A 16,996-nucleotide genomic window follows, 5' to 3' on the forward strand; every position below is an offset into this window, starting at 1 on the left:
AAGTTATGCGACACAGTTATACTTCTATCTCTTTTTTACGCGTCCCAACTATGCATTAGTAAGGGATGCAAAGAGAACTCATAATATTACTTCTATTTTTACATGATTATACACTTCGTCGTACCGTATCGAATATAGATGACCCACGCTGAACTGTCCCGCCAAACTCAATGACAGGGGGGCGCTACCATCGTTCAACTATATGGTTTCCAACATGGCAAAAATCTGAAACAGCGATCCGGTATTGACGGTGGCGCCCCACTGTCAATGTCATCGACAGGACAGTCCAGTATTTTGGAACTATAGTTTGGATTTTCACGAAAAATTTCGTCGGATCACTGAAATTGTAAAAGTTCTTGATGCTGTCCACATAATTTTATTAAATGTTTTTCACAATCTGAATCTTTAACTAGATTAAAAGTGTTTTGTGTGGGGTTCTTCTGATTGCGTCAATACATTGAGATGTGAAGTGTTTTTTTATTTACTTTAAATTAAAAGTATAGATTACACCAGAAAACGATAAACATGCATACTATAATTTTCCTTGGTGTCTTATTACATGCTGTATTATTTTGCTGTGGATCGGGCACGGATATCGCATTAGATGCAAAAGCGACGTTGCTACATCGCATTGATAGCTTGAATCTTCTGATTTATACCTGCCTTCTTACCCTAACTGTTCTTACTATATGGGTATTCAAGCATCGTCGAGTGAGCTGGCTCCATGAAACAGGATTGGCAGTAATTTATGGTGAGTAGACTTCTAGAACCTACTGTAGAGAAGAGGAGCAAGTAGGTATTTAGATACCTATTAGTCCTAATTGTTAAAGGTAAACATGTGATCAGCAGACCTTGGTTTTTTACTGCGATACTGCGATTTATGTAACAACAAGTTGTGCCTTCCTATAATAAAGAATAGCTTCACTTAGTAATTTACTTTCCATTGCAAAATCAACTCTACTGGTTGTTACCTCATCCTTATTATTATTCTAAATGCTTCTTTGGTTGAGTGAATCTAGGCCTAAATACACTAGGAATATTAATGTTTATTTTAAAATTAACCACATTAAATATCTACTAAAATAGGGACAGTTTTTGTGACAAAGGAACATTATTTACTTGTCTCTAAATTAATATTTTCATGCAGGCCTCATCGTTGGAGCTATCATACGATATGCTGGCAGCACTAACCAGATCACGCACATTGATGTGCACCCAGCACCAGACACCAAGTACAACTTGTCCGTGCCGCCTGATGTCCTACGATTTCACTTCCCCGACAAGTTGCAAGTATCACATGCTGGAGGTAAAACTTACTTTAATTCAAGCAGCATAAAGTTTATATTGTTATTATTTTCATTCAATGAAATAACACATTACTTTGCTTACAGATATCCCAGTCCCAAATAAAACCTATGCTTATAGCTTTAGAGGTGAAATAGTGAATATAGAGCAAAATGAAATAGATCTGAAAGCAACGTTTGATCCTGAAATATTTTTTAACATCATCCTGCCTCCAATTATTTTCCATGCTGGATACTGTCTTAAACGGGTAAGTTTTAAATAAAATGTATATTATTCCCTTAAGTTGTTACTTAACATAACTACTTCATAATAATAATATAGAGATTGATAAAAGTATAATGATGACGAATGATCTTATAATATTTCAAGAAAATTTATGTTAAATTATTAGTTAAGGGTCATTCCATGACAAATGTTACTGAGGGTGAAAAACTAAATATGTTCTTTTCGCATTAAATCTGATGAATTTTGAAAGTAAACATTCCAAATTACAATGTGCAACAAAAAAAATCTGGAAGAAACAAGTAATTTTTACGTTATTAGTCTTCAAAGTCTATACTTAAGTCAACTGTTTGAATGATCATTTTCTCTTTTATTATTGGTAATACGATTTAAAAAAAAACTATCAATAAATGAACTGTTTTGCCACTATATGATTTGAGGGTATTTATCATAGTATTGGTAGATAGCGTCAGAGTCCCAAAAAAATTGATAATCATCAAGTTTTAAGTGTGTTTTCTTGTTACTTCGACGATGTAACACCCGAAACAAAAAAACAGGTATTTGTTTTATTATTGTACCTTACACATGGATTAGGGTAACAATATTTGGTAAAAGTAAGGTCCTGGTAGTAATGATTTCAAATACTAACTAATATCTGAGCTTGATACTAATTTAGTATGTTTTTTTCTTGATTAAAAACTGTAACACCCGAAACGTTTCGGGTATCACATTTTCATTTATGTGGCGATAATGCGTATATTTGCTTGGAGAAGTCAAAAAGTATTACTGTGAGGCTCCTTCGACCTCCCCTAGTCCCACTAGCGCTGGCATCGAAAAAGGAGTCATATTTTTCTATTTAAGACTTTTTTGAAATGTCGACTTAACACTAAAATTAAGGTATTGTTAAAAAGCCTCGATGTTCGACATTTCCAATAAATATCGTAATTAGAAATTAAAGTATTGCTATTTCAAGTCAAAAACAATAGAAAAAGCTGTATGCTGAGGAAAAATTAAACTTGAACTTTGTATATTTTTTTAAAAAAGCTGCTTCGTAATTTCAAAACAGAATTCGCTCTATTTGTGTTTATTTGTTGTACTCCTTATTTTGTAGTACCTAGAGACTAATAAAACACCGATTTTATCGATAAAACGCGTTGAATTTTCGTACTCGTAACACCCGAAACAAAACCATTGTAACACCCGAAACAAAGAAAAATTTTATAAAAAAATAGTAAAACGTTTTATATAACAGTGATTGTATGTTACATGGTTTGTAAATTTCATACTTTAGAAGTCCTGTAAGTTTTAGGTATGATTCCTTAAGAAAATTCGCTAAATTTCGAGTAAATGCAGCAACAGTCAGAACATAGAGGCAAAATCTCGTAACGCCCGAAACGCACACTTTTCGACTCATATTTTCGTTATCCTACATTCTAAGCTGTACAAACTTTATTATTTGCATAAACAACTAAAAACGGACAGATTAAGGCACTAACATTATTAAAATACTATTTGAAAATACAAGAAATTGTTGAATATGTGTGTACAAACGTAACACCCGAAACGATGGAATGACCCTTAAGTAAACCAACTAATATTGAATAAATTAATAGACACTACACATTTTTTCAAGGCACTATAATGTAGGAAGGTTAAAAGTTAACACATTTTATTTCAGAAATATTTCTTCCGTAACTTAGGGGCAATATTAACCTTTGCGATGGTTGGTACGGCTCTTTCTGCACTAGTGATTGGATCTCTAATGTATGGCTGCGTGCAGCTCATGCCAGCGTCACTTGCAGCCAGCTTCACTTTTCTAGACACCTTGTACTTTGGTGCATTAATCTCACCCACCGATCCGTTAACTGTCCTGGCTATATTTTCTCAGCTGAAAGTAAGTTCTGGTTTACTTATTTTTTATTCGACAGAATTTTTTGATTAACCCCTTAACAGCTGTTCCGTACTCAGTCCGTGACACATATTCCGGCGGTTAAAGGGTTAAGCTCCTTGGGATTGTTTTGGCCATCTGGTATTAATTTAATTTGTACTTAATACACTCATTAATTTGACGTGTTATACTGAATTTTAAATATTTACTCTACTTATTTATTAAAATATCATTTAAGTGCAGAATAGAGTAAATGCTTTGCTTGAATTACACACTCATTCATTTAAATCCTTATTGACTTTGTTATTAATACTCCAATCACAAATGAATTAGTTTTTATTATGCTTAGGTACAGACTCAGTTCTAAAAACTTGTTTACCTCATCGCATAAAAACTCATACCTGCATAGAGGCATACAAAAAGTTTCGTAGTCACAAAGATAAATCCAAAATATTTATTGCTGTAAACGTTGATTAATGTTTTTGACTTTGATTAATCTTTTGCGCCTGTTAAAATCTTGTTAATCTATATATATATAAAAGAAAGTCGTGTTAGTTACTCCACTTATAACTCAAGAACGGCTGAACCGATTTAGCTGAAAATTGTCAGGGAGGTAGTTTAGAGACAGGAGAAGGACATAGGATACTTTTTATCCCGTTCGAAATAAAAAAAAAGTCTGCTTATTTATTGACATTAAGGCGGAACAAAGTTCGCCGGGTCAGCTAGTTATTAATATTAAATGGCTACATATTTATTCTAGGTGGATGTCAACTTGTACGCCATGATATTCGGAGAGAGCGTCCTTAACGATGCTGTGGCGTTAGTATTGAGCGGGTAATTACTTTGCATTATTATCTTCGCCTCACGTGACACGAAGCCGTGATGTCATCGTGACTGCTCATTTGGACTGGAACAAAAAAGGAAAATTATCCTCCACATTATGGTGGAACGCTATACTGAAATAAATACGCCTTTATTTTCCGGTGATCATAGGATTACCTACTTGGTCAAAAAGGAAAATATTGCCATGAAAACAGAAATATAAATAGATTCTATCAATAATACACTTGGGTTTTTTTTTTCAGTGCCATACAAAACTATGAAAAGAGGTACTCTAACGATGGTGGCTTCGAAATCACTGCGTTCTTGGGTGCAATAGGAGATTTCATCGGGATATTCAGCCTTTCTCTCCTCGTCGGTGCTTTTATGGGCTGTCTGACTGCATTGATATCCTTTTTAATAGATTATACCATTTCGTGAAAATAATTTTAACATTGATTTCGATTGCGCTGAATGCGGAAAACTAAGATTAGAAAATCTTTTTTCATCTCAAATGGTAAATGGTGATAATAATATTCATAAATAATCAGTAATAAAAATCACTCGAAACTTGACATGAAGCATAATGAACGGCATAAAACTGGTTTCTAGGTTTTACTGGTTCTAGGGAATTTCCATAATTTTAAAATGCCATCGGTAAATTCGACGATTTAGATCGTTTAATAAAAAAATGTACTAGAAAACCGGTCTGCATTGCGATGCGCGCCAAACTGCGTATCTAAGAAAATTTCCATAACGCTCCACCTTTTCATTTGGGGAATTACCAATTACTTACAATGTTTTGATAGTTAAGAATCAATTTACGACTTTATTAATATATTCAATTAATGCAATATTTCCTTAACCGCTGTGCACATGACAAAGTTCACGCATGTCCGCGAATGGCCGCTTCTGGAGTCTGCGCTGTTTGTTCTCATGTCGTACGCCGCTTTCCTCATCGCAGAAGTGTGCGAACTTACAGGTACGTGTTATGTCACATGTTACTAATTTATCCAAAGAAAATTAATCTATAATTTAAAAATGAATCGCAAAATGTGTTGGTGATACTTGGTAAGCGCATAACTCAACAACGCCTGGAGCAGTTTTACCAATTCTTTTTTTTTAATGTTCGTTGAAGTCCAAGGATGGTTTTTTTTACGACGTGAAAAGTTCGAATAATTTCCGAGAAAACCCTAAAATAGCCCTTTTTTCATGCGGGCGGAAAGCTAGTTTAATATGAAATTAGAATATCTACTTAGTGCAAAAAGTCCGCATAGAATTAGGTGAAAGATAATTTAGTGCGTTTTTCCTGTGATGCAGATCTATTCCGCATACGGGCTGCCTGCATTTCATTATTTCATATGCGCGTGCCGAAATCCGCATCACAAAAAAAATATTTTTCTTTCCGTGATGGAAACACATTCGAAGATCACTGTTAGGCTTGTACCTACAGACATTTTATAGACATACCCTGCGATTGCTCCCTCACCTTATAGGTACAGGTTGAAAATGTTTGATACTGATAAAAAAAACGCGGCGCAAAATGATGCCTTGGCTTAAAAACATACTAGTATTTTTCCAGCCAAAATGAGGTCAATTCGTTTATTCAAATTACTCCAAGTATCTTCTTTCAGTGTACAAATGGAAGATTGTAACAAGTTTCTGTTATCATTATGCAAAAGAAGTCATTGTCAATTTAACCAATTAGTGCATAGGACGCTAGTTTGAATGACACTGCTTGACCTTTTAATGTAATCTACACTAATATCTATACTAATGCGAAAGTAACTCTGTCTGTCTGTCTTGCTTTCACGCCTAAACCACTGAACCAATTTTGATGAAATTTGGCATAGAGATAGTTTGAGTCCCGGGAAAGTACCTACATATTTTATCCCGGTTTTTGAAACAGGGACGCGCGCGGTAAAGTTTTTCTGTGACAGACAAAATTCCACGCAGACGAAGCCGCGGGCGGAAAGCTAGTAAGACATAAATGGTGATGTAAAATCACTATTTCTATAACACCTCATTCATCATATTTACAATTTATTCACTCTTATAATAGACTAGCTGTGCCCGCGACTTCGTCCGCGTGGAATAATGACTTTGGGTAGGCGCTTTTAATTTAGTCTAATTATTTTACAAAAAGCTTTTGCTTACCAGATTTTTGCAATATAAAAAAAAAGTTTACCAATAATGCTTGCAGTATTATTGGTAAACTTTTTTTTTATATTCCTACTGGTGCTAGAATCGCTAAGCTTCCAGCATGCCACTGGCCGTGGGAGAAGGAGATTTTCCTCAAGACTACTCCCACTACCAAGGGCTTCCGCCAAAACTGTTATTTCATACAAACTTTGCCCCCCCTTTTTACCTCCTTAGGGGTAGAATTTTGGAAAATCCTTTCTTATCAGATGCTTACGTCATTCAAAGAACACACCGTCCAAGTTTCAGGACTCTACGATCAGCGGTTTAGGCTGTGCATTGATCCATCAGTGGCGCGCGCAGTACTTGATCATTATTTTGATGCGATGTTATTTTAAAACTGCGATATCTCCTAAGATATTTATTGAAATCGAATGGTGTAAAGGGCAGAATGTTTAGAATTAAATACTTGTGGTGAATAATTTATTTATTTGGATAAGGATATTTTTGCGAAACTTTAACCGTTTACGCAGCGTCAGCTCTCAAAAGGAAAAAAATCACTGATTTGAAACATTCTTCATTTGACATTGGTGCTCCGCTCCTATTGGTCTTAGCGTGATGATATATAGCCTAAAGCCTTCAGGAACTAACGGGCTATCCAACACAAAAAGATTTTTTCAAATCGGTTCAGTAGTTCCTGAGATTAGCGCGTTCAACCAAACAAACAAACAAACTCTTTAGCTTTATAATATTAGTATAGATATAATGTAAATGCAGTAAATAAAATTGCAATTCAATATTATGTACTGAGTAGTGTTACAATAACTGGTTTTTATTTTTCTTACATGTTTATTTCCTATGCTCTAATTACGCATTATATGTATTAACTTTTAACAAAATTGGAACAAATGCAACTAGGTACTGAAAAAATCCTTTTCAATCTCCCAGTCTCCCACAATGTTTTAAATAGGTTTGATTCATCTTAACGCGCGTTAATGGATCACGAAACTTTAACAAAATATGGCTGTCAACAGCGCTTGTGCGCCCTAAATATAAAACGTTCTAAAAAAAATTAAGAAGTGTTCTAATCTATTGTTTTTGCAGGCGTTGTGGCAGTACTATTCTGCGGGATTTGCCAAGCCCACTACACATACAACAACCTGTCATCGGACTCCCGTAACCGGACCAAACAACTATTTGAACTGCTGAACTTCTTGGCTGAGAACTTCATATTCACCTACATAGGGGTTTCGATGTTCACCTTCCCGAAACACCATTTCGACCCGTGGTTCATCATTGCTGGATTTGTATCCTTTTTAAAACAAAATAGAGTCTAATCTGCATTGCGAATTGGAGCTGTCTCTCTTACTGGCTTTGTGATGCCTGCTTGAGTGAAATAGACGAATAGAGAACCAAATACCTATGCTTAGTGGGCCCACTGTCTAGACCTCTAGTGGCCGAAAAAGGAGACATTGTTACAACAATAACTTGTGCAGTTGATGCAATGTTTGCTACAGTACTATAGCGTTACGTAGTTTCTTATTACCCCACTACGGCAAAGCAAAAGGCGGGTTATGATTTTGACAGGCTATGTATGTACGTATGTTCATCTGTTCCCTCGTAACTTCTAAACTACTTATCAGAATTCGACAAATGACATATCATTAGGAGCGTCTTAATTGTCCGCTGGTTATAGGCTATATGGGGTTTCACAAAATCTAATGTAGCGCCCTCTAGCGGACAAAACATACAGAGTAAAAAAATAAAGTTAAGATAAATATGCCGTGTTTGGTATCATTTGAAAGCGCTTTACTTGTACATTTTGAATATATATTCATGGGCTGATTGCATATGATTCACATCTTTTCGTTCATAGCTTCTTTTCTACTTATTTTAAGCAACATTTCCTTAGCAAAGGCTTTAGATTACTTCAACCCTTGGCCGAGCCGTCAACATCTATCCTTTGTCGTTCCTGTTGAATTTGGGAAGAAAACCGCCCATCCCGATGAACTTCCAACACATGCTTTTCTTTTCTGGTAAGTTTTCAGATTCTATAGTATTATTGGCTAAAATTGTATGACAGTTGAATGTAAACAACTCCAGTATCAATTTTACTATCGCAAATAGCGCAGGAATATGAACAATATTTTTCTTAATTAAGAGGACATTACATTACATCATACATACCGGGCAACATGGAAAGCATTGGGGTAGGCCTATGTTCAGCAGACGTCCTATGGCTGAGATGATGAAGAGGACATTAATTAATATTATACTAATATTTTTTATCATGCCATATTTGTGCATGACTCATTCGTGTTACTTATAACACGATGTAGTGGCAAAGTCCTTTAGCGCTTTAGCTGGTGGTGGTAGAATTCTTGTCACCATATTTTGGACTTTTTCCAGAAGAAATAAGGTTTAAAGCCTAAATAAACCCTCATTTCAATTCGATGCAGGTCTCCGCGGCGCCATGTCTTTCGCGCTAGCCATCCGCAACACGGTGTCCGAAGCGCGGCAAGCTATGCTGACCACCACTTCGCTGATCGTTATCGCCACCGTGGTTCTTCAAGGCGGGGCCGCGACGCATGCGCTAGCTTACCTACGTATTCCCACCGGGTACGTACCAAAATATGCCTTATTTATACTAATTTTATGTCTCGAATCCGTCTGGCCAGCGTAGGAAGTGTCGTAGATCCAATACTCCACTTGCCTATGGTAAATTAGAAAGGGTCGTGCTTCTGCAGTAGAGACTAAAAGACCTGATGATGAGAATGACACAAAAAAGACCTAAATGGAGTACTTACCCACAATCCGCAGCAACTACACATGACGTCAGAGCGTCAAAGCGTCCAAAAAGTGACCTTATTGTATGCGCCGAGGGTTAGTGAAGTGAAAGCACATTGGTGCTAAGTTGACTTCTGCAAGTTCTTGTTCCGCGGATTTTAAGAGCAGCAAAACTCCATTCTATCATAGAATGAAAATTCGTAGACGTGACATCACTCATAAAGACTCAGGTGTGCGGTACAGCACATTAGAACGCAATTATCACAGATTAATAGTTGGTACGTGTTCAGAACACGTTGTTCTAATTATAACACAAAGACCGAGAGCTACTAAAAAAAACAAGTTGTTTTGCTAGCTATTTTATTACCCTTAATTTATTATCTCGTGGAACCCTAAGCGGCGTTATTGATTTCTATTGTGACTCGATTCGCTGGACCTGAAGGGCTACTATGTTAATTAATTAACCAATCATATTTTTGTCTTCTAGAGAAAACCAAAATGATGAAAACGAAGCTCTTCCCTACCGCGATGTTAGAAGTGTAAGTATTTTTAATTAATATTATTGTGACTAACTAAAGTGCCCAATTTTTAGCGGTAACGTTTGACAAGCTTTACGCACAGACACAATTTTTAGACGTGCTATGGAGTTTTCATAACAAGCAGTTAATAGATTTTTCCTACTATTTAAAAATATTTTGATTTTGCATAGAAAAATTACGCTATCTTCCCTTGATTTCTTTTTTTTTTTTGCTTGTTAAATATTTTGCGCTTCCTACTTTTTATATCCCATTCATTTACATAATTCGCCTTTCACAGTAATAATTAACCTAGTATAGCATTTTAGTTAAAAAATAATTAGCATAAATTGTTGCCAAATGGCTCATCTTTAGTTTATTTCAAAACAGTGTTACAACTAAATGACTTGAGATTATGTAGAGTAGAGATTTTAGCATTTTTAAGTTTTGAAATGATGAATCTTGTCGCCATTCAACAAGTTTAACATTTTGAAGATGTATTAGTTATGTTATGTCCTCAATTATGTATGACTGTATATTCAATTTACTGAAAAGGGTAGGTTTTCGTTTTAACATCACGGTAATGGTTACAAAATTATTTATGTAATTGTCACACTGTCCTTGCCATTCAGATTGTTCATATGTACCGTCCCCATCAGTAACTAAATGCTTATTTATATTTGTTATACCGCTCCACTAAACCAAAAGACAGTAAGTAGGTAATTTGTATTGGCACTGTACAAAATTGGGAGTCGCTCACATGTATTGCCATTCGTACCCGTACAGTCGACAGCACATCTGATAACTTTGATGCAATATAGTACTTATTGCGACTGCATAAGATGCCACAGTTTGGCTTGATGTGCGGTTGTTTGTACCCACATTTGACACAACACAAAGCACGCTAGGGCAGTGCCGCGCATGTCATTAATAACATATTATTCTGGCAGCTCTACCAGGCCACGGACTCCGGCGGACCGGTACGTACTAGTGTTGCCAAGAAGCACCCACTAATGCAGCTTTATAGGTGTCACATGCCGCTTACCCGCAAGGCTTGGCAGTTAACGTTCATGACATTTTATGTTAATCTACGGACGAAAATCACGTGACATCCTACTCATTGTCATACAAAATAAGTTTGCGACCCAATGTTTGCAAGTACAAACTCGTCAACTGTTTGCCTTTTTCCTGTAATGCGGAATTCGACAAGCGTGTTTATCTGATTGCGTCCGCGAGCGTGTAGCCCGCGTAATAGGAATAACTATCTGAAATAATAAAATGCGGGCAGTCCTCATGCGAACTAGATCCGCATGCGTGACAAAATCCGCATCACAGGAAAAGTCACAAGTTTTGTTTAACTCGTTTTCTGTCAAGCCTTATATCTAATGGCACAAGTCTGGTCTCAATGGTATATTATTAACTCATGTTTTTCTCTCGATTCCAATTTACCTATAGTGTTGAACCTGACTTGTCACATGATTTTGGTGTAACCATCCAAGCGACTAATTCATTGTCATTATTTTTTGTTTGTTTAAAAACGGTCGACTACCGTCTCTACCTATTGAAATGTACGACGGCTCGGCGTTGCGTAGCCATGACTTTGAAATATTGCAAAACATGCATAAACCGCGTATGTTTGTTATCCAGTCCACCGACATGGGTTTCGGCCTTCGAAATATGGACCCAACGCAACAGTCCACTTGCGACAGAACTACAGTAAGACATGCACGCTTTTGAAAAACAATACATTTTGCATGAGAAATAACAAGTCAAGATAATAACGTGTAATTTACAAAAATAGTGTTTTAATAAATTGATAAAATACTAGGTACCAAATGTAATTGCAGTATGATTGATGAACTTCAATTAACAAAGCAAGTTATTAAGCGACTATTTACTAGAATCTAACATTTCCAGAATACTTTATATCTAACTTTATTCACATATTTCTTTTTCTGCATGTAACATACCTAATTAACTGGAAAATAACATATTAATTGTGTGTCATATTAGGATCGTTAATACTTTTTGACGTCGAAATAAAGTACGTTTGCGACTGAACATAATAATATTTATTCTTGAGAATTTTAAGCAATGTGATGTTCCTATTTTATAGATGTAAACGTTAAAATATAATAGATTCGAAGTGCATATCAACAACGCACATTAAATAACACATTTTTCTATGCAAGCATCCCCATTCAAAGTACAAATAAGCCAGTAAGGCTTCCCACTTGTTGACACACAATTTCTTTTCCAACTTCAGCTTTTAGAACTCAATTGCATGACATTTTATTTTAGTTTGTTTGGTTTCTTCTCACAATTTAGACTGGCAGCATGGTAGTTAAGTGGGGCAATGGCGCAAAGGGAGTGGTTATGCCTTGGCAACTTAACTCGTATGACGTATGTACATTTTTTATATTTTATATTGTGTGATGTTTGAGCATGATTGGCATGTAAATAATACCTAATGAGCACCCACTGAAATGATCCATCAACTAACGTGATATTATTTTTATGTATTTATGCGTTATGTCAGTTCTGTTGTAACTGTATTATTTTATGTGTTAACTTATATTCTTCTAATTTCTTCCTAGTACCTAAGGTATTATATTATTAGCAATATTTCAAAATCTAGAATTAATAGTTAGAAGGGTTATAACTAAAACAAATGGGTCAGTTCAATATACAGATTATATTAATACATGATTATTAAATATTATATGTCACTAATCACACTCACTATTTTGAAACAGTCTTTCAAACTACCTTAGCAAAAATATTCCATGATACACCTGGTACCCTTGCTCCCCTGCTGAAGGTAGTGTAGTTTATGCTTAAACTACCCTGAAACAAAAGAAAGTTTACATTGATTTATGTGTTACAGGCTATTTTAACTCATTGTCTTTCTCTCCCTAGTTAATTAAGTGCTTTAATGTCAAACTGATGACTACATGTCATATTTATACGCTCATGCAAAAACATGGCCTTGCATGAGGGTATATTTCAGGTTTATCGAAGATTTTAACTAAAATGCTTTTCAAATTGTCTATGGATACAATATTTGATCCCCCAAACCTTATTACGTGTGACTTTGTTTATAAAAATATTTTAAGAATACATTGTAATAATGTTATGGTAATTTTATATTCATTGAACACCAGGAGGGCGGTAGAGGATCAGGCGACGGCACTGTGGGTGAAAAAGCCCGCCTCGCCAGGCTTTGGGGCGCTGTGGACTCGCGTCTGCTCAAACCCCTACTTACCCACGCTCGGCCCCCTCTCACTGAGACTCTGCCGGGTTTCATGAGACCCGTAGCTCGAGTGCTGACGACCACCCACCAATATACACAAGGGGTAACTATTATTATTGTTTCGTCCTAAACTAGCTACTTCCAAGATCGTAAGGCTACGGTCTCCTATTAAACGCTATACGCGGCGTACGACGTCAGTGTCAAACGTTCTTATCGCCTTTGAATTAACGTTTCGACGTCAACGTCTAAAAAGGAGAAAGTCCATAACAGTACATTTTATACGCTTTTTTATAGTAAGCATTGCGACGTGTATAAGCGCCCTGGCGCCTACTTAAGCCCTAAGTACTAAATAAAAAACTTTCACTGAATTTAATAAACTTAACATTTTTTTCCAGGATAATACCCTTAGAAGAACTGATTCTGATTCTGATCTCTGCATTGATGAAACACAACCTGTTCCTACAAGCATTGATCCACAGGTAAATAGCTTTCAAATTGCCTTTTATTAATAAGTCTTACATTTTCTATTATTATTATGCAAATACATAATTATATCAAATTTTATAAAAAAAACAACAACCATTATATGGAATGGCTTAATTATTTTGTTTTTATTTCATTTTAAAACAAAAAACTCAAATATCTTTCAGTTATTATTTACACTTAATATCATAACTATGTATTTATATTTTTTATACATTTAATTTGATAATTATTACATTTGAATTTATTTTTGGTTGCAGCTGTCGATTAATGTTCGGAACGGATATGGGCATGTTTAAAAGCTTTGTAGTATATTTTTGAATTACGGCTGTGATATAAAATGGTTCACGTAGTAGGTAGTTAGAGAATTGTTTAAATTAATGGAGGACAATATTTCTTGATTATTGCACGCAGCAAATTTGGCCTGGACTCGTCGACACACGGATATCGGTAGAGGGTATCACCGGCAGTAATATTTAATCGTACCTGCCAGTTAACAAAATGTAATAACAGAGTGCCACATTAAATATAATTATGTATTGTTTTTTTTAAATATCATTCAAATAAAATATTTTAATGTAGTGCTGGTGCACTCTTTATGTACATTTTATCATTTTTAGATGAGCTCCAAGTATTTACTACCTGAATGTGATATTATAGTAAATGTAATGTGATTTTTGTGACATGTTGAAAAGACCAACAAATAATCATTTATTAAATACTTTGTATGTGCTCTACTATCGTAATTCATGGCAGATTATGTCGTTCTTTCTAGTCTACTTTAGAAGATGTAAATTGTATCATCTATCTATAATATACTTTGATGTATTTTGCTATTCCGCTTTTGACAGTGTCTTTAAAATATTTGGCTTTTTTAAATTATTAACCCATTAAATGGGCTTTATATTATTTTATGGTCATTTGAAGTATTTGAAAACCTTTATATCTGATCTGAGCCCCGATTACGGTATTTTTTAACGTCAACAATCCAGACACGCTTCTCGATTCTGCGATACGATTGGTCGTTCAACAGCTTACGTCATCTGTTTTGACCAATCGTATTGCAGAATCAGAAACGCGTCTGGATTGTAGACGTTAAAAGTTGCCGTAATCGGGGCTCTGGGGTACGATTCTCATGCAATCGAAGATCGTTCAGAGGGTTTTATTAGGTTTTTTCGACTATTTACACCGTTTGTGCATTCTCAGAAGTTCACAATCGAAAAAGTTCGATCGAAAACCACTCGAACGCTACGAGTGCTATGTACCAGTCGATAATTAATTTGTTATAAAATAGTCTCCAATAAGGCCTCAGCCTCGAACTTAGCGGGCAGCGGGGCGGCGGCGGCGGCGGCGCGGGAGCGGCAGGATCTTATGCGTAAAATCAAATGGACCGGTTCTCGAAAACAGCGGCGCGGCAGCGGGGCGGCAGCGGGCAACGAGCGGGCAGCGGCGAGGGAGCGGGCATCGAGCGGGGAGCGCACTCCTTCTTTTGCCCACAATAAATCGAGCGTTAGGAATAAATTTGAATCGAAATAAAATTGTCGCCGTTGTTCAGACATTTCGTTTGCGAATAAAAACAAATATCTCGACAACACAACCCCGAACACAACACTTCGCCGCTAAAGCGCCGCGCGAGCTGCCCGCTGGTTTCGAGAACGGGTCTGCGTTGCCCGCCCCGCTCCCGCGCCGCCGCCGCCGCCGCCCCGCTGCCCGCTAAGTTCGAGGCTGAGGCCTTAAACTCGTATGAAGAAAACTAAATTATTTGTTATATTTTTTTCAACTATGACATTGGCACTAATTAGACATGTAGGTACACGTAATGAAATATTTAAAATTGAACCTTTAAAACTTTATATTTTGTGTATTAATTATACGGAAGTTACAGCACGTTTTGACAAACATCGCAAAAAGAGAGACCGTAAAAAGAGTTTGTATACGGAAAAAATTTGATTGCATGAGAATTGTATTCCTGTATTACAACACTTTGAATGTAGGTTAGTATTACTTGTATTTTGTTATTATCAAGCTGATTGGGTTACCTAGGAATCTACATTTTATCAAAAGCATTATGTTACACATTCATCCTTAGAATATTTATTGAAAAATAGGTAAATAGGTGACTTGAATAATACAATTTTAATTTTACTCTAAGTAGTAATTATGACATAATTTCACTTAGTTACATATAATTTAGATCTTGACAATGTTTACATTATCATAATTAATATCAGGCACATTAGTGTTGTGTCTTTCTGATTAGCTGTACAAACAATGTTAATTTCTCTCATAGCTATTGATTGGAAACAGATTTCACAGGGTTATTTGTGTGTGCTTAATTGAAATTATAGAATTAAACCACATAATTTGTTGATGTAAGCTTCTTTTGCGTATGACTTTGTTGATGTAATAAAATTTGATCTAAATGAGTGTTTAATTTTTGATCTAATAAGAAAATTAATTACCTTTTTTCATTGAACATGTGTCCCCAGACTGTTCCCTTAAAGATTTTCTTATTTGTTCAGTCACTTTGAACTTTGGACCATGTCCTGGAACAATCCAGTCTGCAATGTCAGCTATTTTGGCTCTATTCTTCATCTGCTGCACTGGATCTTCACTTCCAGCTTCCAGCCAAATGTTAGGGTTTCCTATATCCTCCATCTTTTCAAACAAATCACCTAAAATGTAAGATTAATAAACTAACATTCCATTTTGACATTATAGTAGTAATCTAGTATAGTTAAATTAATTCATACCAGTAATGGCAATAGACTCTGCATGCTTAGTTTTAACAAGCACTGTTACATCTGATAATGTGTGTCCTGGAGTAGGGATTATTTCCACACTATCATTGACGATGAACTTCTCGCCTAAAACAAAACAGCAGATAGTAATGATGTCATTTCATTTGATTACTCATAATCGGTTCCTCTCACCTTTATCAAATGGATGCATATAGTATTTGTCTTGATAGGAGACACTAAAACCAACAATGTGCTTGGCGTGTAGAAAGAGATTATTATTTCCAATGTGGTCAGAATGTCCATGTGTTGAAACAACATAACTTATTGCATTAGGGGCAATGCCATAGTTTTGCAAAGCTGAAAATAATAATATTCGCAACTATAAGATGTTAAATAGGTTACTTATTTTGTGTTATTATCTAACTAAGTAGTTAAGACATGAAACCTCTCAGTATTTTTTCAGAATCCCAAGCAGTCATGGTATCCACAATAAGATTGTGTCCTCCTATTACTAAGGTGCAACTGCAATTAGCAACCATTTCATCTTTCGCGCACATTGTAGAGAATCCATCATATAAAACAAAAACTTCACTCATGATTTAGATGTATCAAAAACCTTAAAAAATCTAAACAAATCCAATAGTAAACAAATAGCCAGCAGCAGCCCAGCAACAATCTGTCTGACAGATGACAACTATGACATGTCCTACTGTCAATGTCAGCTGTCAATAGTGGTGTACAAAATATGTTTAAATGTTCAATTGAAAGTAACAACCTCTCATCTGGCCTAATAAATGCTAATCAGACAATATTAATCATTTACGACAATTACTTTATTTATTTA

General features: G+C 35.7%; 2 protein-coding genes across 2 annotated transcripts; one reads left to right on the forward strand and one right to left on the reverse strand.

Annotated features, from left to right (window-relative positions):
* The first annotated feature begins 308 nt into the window (after positions 1–308).
* Positions 309–14,711, forward strand: LOC135088241 (sodium/hydrogen exchanger 6). The gene is made up of 17 exons (XM_063983125.1): positions 309–751; positions 1,148–1,306; positions 1,392–1,552; positions 3,206–3,421; positions 4,176–4,249; positions 4,501–4,642; positions 5,111–5,216; positions 7,478–7,680; positions 8,298–8,409; positions 8,833–8,992; positions 9,648–9,699; positions 10,626–10,655; positions 11,323–11,391; positions 12,004–12,078; positions 12,840–13,031; positions 13,324–13,407; positions 13,826–14,711. Exons 1-17 carry the CDS (start codon positions 526–528, stop codon positions 13,889–13,891), a joined length of 2,127 nt encoding a protein of 708 aa, XP_063839195.1. The 5' UTR covers positions 309–525; the 3' UTR covers positions 13,892–14,711.
* LOC135088231 (metallo-beta-lactamase domain-containing protein 1) lies at positions 12,352–16,832 on the reverse strand. The gene is made up of 5 exons (XM_063983113.1): positions 16,598–16,832; positions 16,345–16,509; positions 16,165–16,278; positions 15,874–16,086; positions 12,352–12,522 (listed from the first exon to the last, which is right to left on the reverse strand). Exons 1-5 carry the CDS (start codon positions 16,746–16,748, stop codon positions 12,518–12,520), a joined length of 648 nt encoding a protein of 215 aa, XP_063839183.1. The 5' UTR covers positions 16,749–16,832; the 3' UTR covers positions 12,352–12,517.
* Positions 16,833–16,996: the final 164 nt, after the last annotated feature.

Source organism: Ostrinia nubilalis, chromosome 1, assembly GCF_963855985.1.
Source record: "Ostrinia nubilalis chromosome 1, ilOstNubi1.1, whole genome shotgun sequence".
In the NCBI taxonomy this organism is placed as follows: Eukaryota; Metazoa; Arthropoda; class Insecta; order Lepidoptera; family Crambidae; genus Ostrinia; species Ostrinia nubilalis.

Coding starts and splice junctions, on each gene's coding strand:
- LOC135088241 (XM_063983125.1), top strand. CDS start 526: ATGCATACTATAATTTTCCTTGGTGTCTTATTACATGCTGTATTATTT. Junction 8,410..8,832: donor ACACATGCTTTTCTTTTCTG/GTAAGTTTTCAG, acceptor AATTCGATGCAG/GTCTCCGCGGCGCCATGTCT. Junction 8,993..9,647: donor TACCTACGTATTCCCACCGG/GTACGTACCAAA, acceptor TTTGTCTTCTAG/AGAAAACCAAAATGATGAAA.
- LOC135088231 (XM_063983113.1), bottom strand. CDS start 16,748: ATGAGTGAAGTTTTTGTTTTATATGATGGATTCTCTACAATGTGCGCG. Junction 16,510..16,597: donor TTCTGAAAAAATACTGAGAG/GTTTCATGTCTT, acceptor TATTATTTTCAG/CTTTGCAAAACTATGGCATT. Junction 16,279..16,344: donor TATGCATCCATTTGATAAAG/GTGAGAGGAACC, acceptor GTTTTGTTTTAG/GCGAGAAGTTCATCGTCAAT.